The sequence below is a fragment of the Dermacentor silvarum genome, chromosome 3 (genome assembly GCF_013339745.2).
Source record: "Dermacentor silvarum isolate Dsil-2018 chromosome 3, BIME_Dsil_1.4, whole genome shotgun sequence".
Lineage (NCBI taxonomy): Eukaryota > Metazoa > Arthropoda > Arachnida > Ixodida > Ixodidae > Dermacentor > Dermacentor silvarum.
Window position 1 is genome coordinate 101,515,514 of NC_051156.1, and position 6,477 is coordinate 101,521,990.

At 45.7% G+C, this 6,477-nt stretch overlaps 1 protein-coding gene across 1 annotated transcript; it reads left to right on the top strand.

Moving 5' to 3' along the window:
* The first annotated feature begins 1,117 nt into the window (after nt 1–1,117).
* Nucleotides 1,118–3,170, top strand: LOC119444617 (sulfotransferase 2A1). The gene is made up of 2 exons (XM_037708988.2): nt 1,118–1,245; nt 2,007–3,170. Exon 2 carries the CDS (start codon nt 2,023–2,025, stop codon nt 2,983–2,985), a length of 963 nt encoding a protein of 320 aa, XP_037564916.2. The 5' UTR covers nt 1,118–1,245; nt 2,007–2,022; the 3' UTR covers nt 2,986–3,170.
* Nucleotides 3,171–6,477: the final 3,307 nt, after the last annotated feature.

Consider the following 6,477-nt stretch of genomic DNA (forward strand, 5'->3'; position numbering starts at 1 on the left):
GCAGCACTCCCACTTTAACCACTGCGTAAAACGACAGCTGTTTCAAGCTCAAAAGAGGGTCACGAGGAGCCAGTTCCTTCCTGCCGTTGACACGAAATGACCGACCGACGCGTCTCTGTCACAACAGCCCGCAGTGTCTCCCGCCGCCCTGCTTTCACCTCAATCTGTAATCGGACTGGTGCAGCCAAACCGATCTGTGTCACACTGCTCAGCAGCATTTTCATTCGTGATTTTTACGTACCGCGAGGCCTCAATAGACAAGATCATACATGCCTACACCGCATCAGACTCAGCATACGGCCTACATGAACTACTTTAATTGCAAGATTCAACTGACAGACTCGTCAATGGGCTTTGAATGTAACGGCCTGAATACCTGGAACATGTTCTGTACGACTACTGCCGCTACGCGTCAGAGAGACAGTCTTTGAAGGCTGCAGTACAACTGCAACGCGACTCAAGCGTGGAACTGCAGCACATTCTCGGCCCATGTAAAAGCACCACCAGCGCGTTAGGCGCCACGAAAGCACTGCTGACGCGCTTGCTGGCCAAGAGCCATAACTAAACTTTCGTAAATATACATATAGGGTATATGTGTGTGTGTGACTGTATGTGCTGTTAAGTGTTTAACATTGTGTATATTATAATCATCACCAAGCACGTGGAGTAGCATGTCAGGTGAACAGCCAGGCTAACATCTACAGCATACCAATAAAGTTTGTATCTCTCTCTCTCTCTTCTCTGTTCATCGAAACAGTATAGCGTAATATCTTTTCTGACTTTCCGGCGAAAGGAAGAAGTGAATGTGTACGTTTGTGAAACTGTCAAACATATGAACCGCTGTATTCACATAAGCATTACCACTATGTGTGCAAAATGACCCAAAACTATACCGTATAAAATCTGAAGAATACATGTATTATCATTGTGGTACAACTATAAGCCAAGCTTTGAGCACTGGATGAGAAGACGATGCAACATGAACTCCAGCTGCAGCGATGAGCTATGCGCAGCTGGCCGCAGCACTCCAACGTTAACCACTGCGTAGAACGGCAGCTGTTTAAACTGAAACGAAAGTCACGATGAGCCAGTTCCTTCCTGCCTTTAACAGGAAATGACCAACCGACACGCCTCAGTCACAGCAAGCCACAGCGTTTTCCCGCCGCCCTGCATTCACCGAAATCTGTTCTCACATTGGTGCAGCCAAAGTGATCTGTGTCACACTGCTCAGCGGCATTTTCATTGGTGAGTACGCATTGCTGTTTCATCTAATAGCATCGTGCGACGTCAATGCAGACGAGCCACGTGGAAAGTTGAGATCAGCGAGGATACGTTATTTTACTGTAGATTTTAGGAACTTAGCCTTTCCTGTCACACAAGCCAGGAGTGCGGATGAATTTATGCAATTCAGTCGTGTGAACTGCCAACGTTCCTTTATCCTGAATAACTCGAGAAGAACCTTGTTATTGAAGAGCCGGCAACCGCCGTTGTGCACATTTCGGAATAAGCGTGGATTGTCAACTGCAAACGGCAGGCTGTTTACATTCCGTTGCAAACTTCAACTCTTCGCGGGATTCGCGAAAAAAGTTAGCATCACAGTTTTGAACTAAGGCTGCATTACCGGCATGCAGAAAGACATTTTTAAGCAACTTCGCTGCTCGTCCCGAAAAAATATGTCGTCGTGCACTGCAACATTCTAAATTACAGCCAATTCCCATAATGCTCAGCAGCGCAATGCCATAGCCACAAAGCTACCGCGGCGGGTGTAATTTGCGAACCGTTTCTTGTGACACAATCACCACAATTACGTTATTTAAATACGTGTTAAGGCTAACTTTTCTTCCAGTTCAGTGCCCAAAATTTTTCTCTAGAACTTTATGGCTTGAAACTCATACCGACAAGTACTAGACCTAGATGTCTGCCTTCAATAAAATGAACCTGCCCAGTGTTTTCTAAAAGAGCTGCATTTTCTGTACCGATTTTGCATTACCCTGGTTCTTTTTTAGGATACACGCTTTGCGAATGGGAGATACAGCCATGCAAGGTCGTAGGCCCTACCGGCAAGTCATCGACGGTGTGCCGAGGTGCCCACTGGTCGTTCCAGCACTGTTTCGTAAAACCCTCTCTTTCCGTGCTTCCAAGGGTGACGTCGTACAGAGCACATACCCTAAAAGTGGGTCCCATTTTATTCAGTTCATAACGCAGTTAATCATCAACGGAGGAAAGCCCGTCAGTTCCTTCGACGAGTTCACCCGCAACTGTCGGTTACTCGGGTATGTGGAGACTGATGGCTGGGAGCCATCTCTACCCGTGAGACTGTTCATGACGCACCAGCCACACAGCCTCGAGAGTATGAACAAGGAGGCCAAGTACATCTACCTCGCTCGGAACCCATGGGACGTCTGCATCTCGCAGTTTCGCATGATCACAGAACTCAGCTGCTTCCAGTTTGAGAACGGCACATTGCAAGAGTTCTTCGAACCTTTCATCGAGGGAGACTTGGGGTACGGCAGCTACTTTGACCACGTGGCCTCAGCGTATGCCATCAAAGACGAACCAAACTTTTTCTTCGTGACTTACGAAGAGCTCAAGAAGGACATTAAAGGCACAGTTTTGAGACTGGCTAGCTTTTTGGGTGAAACATACGAGAGGGCTCTGCTGCAAAACTCGCAAATGCTACAGAATATTCTTGAATGGTCCGAACCAGAACACATGAGGAAAGTCATGCTGATTAATTTCGCAGGAAGCACGGTTACGAGCAAAGAAGGCTATGGTGGAGACAAAACAAAGTACGCGTTGGTAAAAAAGGCCAAAATGGGAGGCTGGAAAGAATACTTCACTCCTGACCTGCTCGCCCGTTTCGAGAAGAAAATACAGGAAGAAGGGGACAAGGCATCTTTTGTGGAGATGTGGGAAGACATTCGAAATGAAGCCTTCACGTTATCGCGCGGTCCTTCGGAGTACCAAAACTTTTCCGTACCTTAGTCCCTAGTTCTAATCATCTATTTCGAACCGGCCGGATCGGCGCTGGGAGGAAACGCGGCGCAACAATGTCGCCGCGGCAACACTCCACGCAGACCAAGCACAGGGTCGGGAAAAGTGGAGTCCGAGCTCCAAAAGAGTCGACCCTCCAACAGAACGGAACTAAGACCGAAAATAAACAAGATATCCTCCAGGTCTAAGTTGGTGTCGCATATCCTTCATCGGGCAATCCAGGCCATAGTCAATCAATGCATTTCTTTGAAGGGCATCCTTGTAAAGTAAGAGCGAACGACATTACTTCGTGGTGCCGCAGTTTTCATCTGGATCAGCAGTTCACTTTCTCATTGAAGCCATGCCAAATCAAAAATCTAAATACTACCTCCTATTTCCGTGGCGCCTAGGTGATGGCAGTGTCATTTTTCTCTAGAGCAATTTTAGTGAGAAACTTGATGAATTGGCACATGAGTGGAGTCTCATTCGGATTGGATGGGCGCTCGTTTGACGTGCGGTGACGTAAAGATAATGTCACCGGCGGTTTGTCTGAGCATCGGAGCGGCTACGAAATCCCCGACGGTTCACTTCGATTCGATAAGAGCATGCTTGGAATAAGTTCCCTTTAATGAAAGGAATACCAAAACGGTAATATGCATTCCTGTACAGGAACACCATTCGTCACTACGAACGCCGCACTTCGATGGGAGCGTTATCGACTCGACAGGTAATGGGACCATAAGTCAACATGTTATGCGTTAGCGCTGGTGAGACAGAACTCACTACTTGTAGCACTAATACCGTCTGCATACTGTAATAAAATTATTTATGTATTTATTTATTTATTTATTTATTTATTTATTTATTTATTTATTTATTTATCACAGTACCCACAGCGCCATTTCTGGCATTACAGTGGGGGGGGGGGGGGGGGTTGAAGAAGGAAAAGGTGCACAATGTACTACCGCGCTCAAGCGGCGAAAAAAAAAACAATAACATTGAGATAGGAAAAACACAAAATTATTAAAACATAAAAATTTCACAGCAAGGAAGAAAATGAGTCATTTGATGTTATCTCCTCAATCAATTTGTTCCAGTCAGAAATTGTTTGGCGAAAGAAAGACATTTTGAAGAGGTCAGTCCGGCACCTGTATTCTTTACTTTGAGCGAATGGTGTCTTCGGACGGACACACAATCAGGGCGAAATATATATTGGGTTCGGTCAATTCCAGTTCTTGAATGAAATATGTTATGAAAAAATTTTAACCGAAGAATTTCCCTACGTTTTTGAAGTGTGTCCCAGCGCAAAGTATTTTTCGCACTCGATACGCTGAAAAACCTACCATAGTCATTAAAAACGAAACGAACGGCCAAATTCTGAACTCATTCTAGCTTTTGTATGTCAACTAGAGATTTCGGGTCCCAGACTGTGCAAGCATACTCAAGTATGCTTCTAACATTTGATATATGTAACAGTTCTTTGGTTTTTACAGGAAAATGTTTGGCGTTACGACGCAGGAAGCCCAAAGCGCGGCAGGCTTTGGCAGTAACGAAATCGACATGGCGGTGCCAAGACATTACACTGGTCAAATATACACCAAGATATTTAAATTCCAAGACTGACAGCAGTTTGCTACGGTTAATGTTATACGTGAAATCATGAGGAGTCTTTTTTTTTTAGGGAAACACATATGCACAGACTTTTGCAAATTAATATGCATTCCCCAATCCTCACACCATTGAGCTACTGTACACAAGTCCTGTTGTAATGCTTCGCAGTCACCTCGATCGTCGATAATTCTATACAAAACACAATCATCCAGACAATCATAAAATTATAAGTGGTGTGTATCACCTCATCGGTGATGGCAGCCGTCGTGTTATGCTCAACGTGAGACTACCGCAGCGACGTACGCACGAGGTGATCACTTTTACATTTTACAGAACTTTTTTTTTCATTTCCTGTGGCAGGAATCTTAATTCTAGTCCTTTTGTTGAATTATTCAATGAAGAGGACATTACTTGCACGAGAAATTGAAACACATCACCAATTCATTGACTAAAATTCCTTGCTTAACGGTAGCTGGTGTAACTGCTGAAGCTTAAATTGTAGCTGGTGAATTTGCAAGGTATGTCCACTTAGGACGAATTTGAAGGATGACATGGATTTCGAGATACGCGCCATCAAACTAACTGTAAAAATGCACTGGTGTCTCACTTTTCTTACAGCAGAGCTGTTAGAACCTCGCCATAATGATCATTCCGTCATCTGCAGCTTCGCCGAGCGGGGGGAGAGTGAAAGCAGAGTACAAAAATAGCATCGCGCTGCATAGCGGATGCGAGGTCGAAAGGACGAGTCAGGCAGGTGGTAGTGGGACGCATAGAGCCGCTGCCGACGACGACCAGGTTAACCCGCTGTTAAATATTAGAGGAAGAGGACGACGACGGCGACTAGCGCGCTCAGCGCGAGCGGCTCGCTCGAGATCTAGCTCTTCTGGACTGATTCGAACGGCCAGTATGGACGCGTTGTTACGGTCCTTCGGGAAATAAACTTCCTCTTCCAGCCCTTCTACTGCGAAGACTATCTCCTTCGTTTTACACCCGCGTTCGCGCCGAACGCGCCCTTTGTCCGTGACTGCAGCCGATGCCTCTGGCGGCGGCTCGGCAGGTTTCGACCAGAGAACTGGACACTCGTCGCTTCCGAAAGACTAATCTTAGCATTCTAATATTGCTAATCTTAGCATTCTCAACCTTGACGGGCATGTCAAAAAATTATGCGTGGCTCTGCTATCGCAAACACCAGAGACCAGCGGAGATGGGGGAAGCCCAGCAAAAATTAGACTATGTGTGTGGTTCGCCACTACATTAGTAGGCTTTCCCCACACTGTAAAAAGTATATCTCTAGTTTTCGGCAAAATCTGCTGGTAAATTGTGACCGAACACTTTTCCGTAACTAAAGAACGGTCATTTCCGTAGAACTGACAGCCGTACAATAGAGGCCGTAATACAAAATACGAGGGCTTTCGTATTTGGAAAACGGAGGGCTCTGTGAGCCGAATCTATGCTATATGGTTCCACCGTTAAAATACTGGTGCTTTCCGTATTCAGAAAACCGAAGACTCTGTATGCTGAATCTGTACTATACGGTCCAACCTCTAAAGTACAGGTGTTTCCCGTATGTCGTTTTATAGAGCACATTCATTGTTTGAAGAATTCAATATCGGGGTAAGAAGTGCCTCTAACGCACGAGCGCCAACCGAATTTTATCGCTGCACTATCTCCCGGCATCAGCCACACTAATATCTGCGTTCGGAAAGTTCTTCCTGTGGTCTTGAACGCAGATGATAGTGTGGCTGAACCGGGCTGATGGCGCAGCGGTGCAATTCGATTGACGGTGCGTCCTGGGCACGTTTGTCTCGTATAGTACATATAATTTAAAGCAAACGTCGTGAAAGCAGCTGAAAGTAGCAGGTTGCTATTGAGAAAATTGTCTTGCCAGCACAA

Coding starts and splice junctions, on each gene's coding strand:
- LOC119444617 (XM_037708988.2), top strand. CDS start 2,023: ATGGGAGATACAGCCATGCAAGGTCGTAGGCCCTACCGGCAAGTCATC.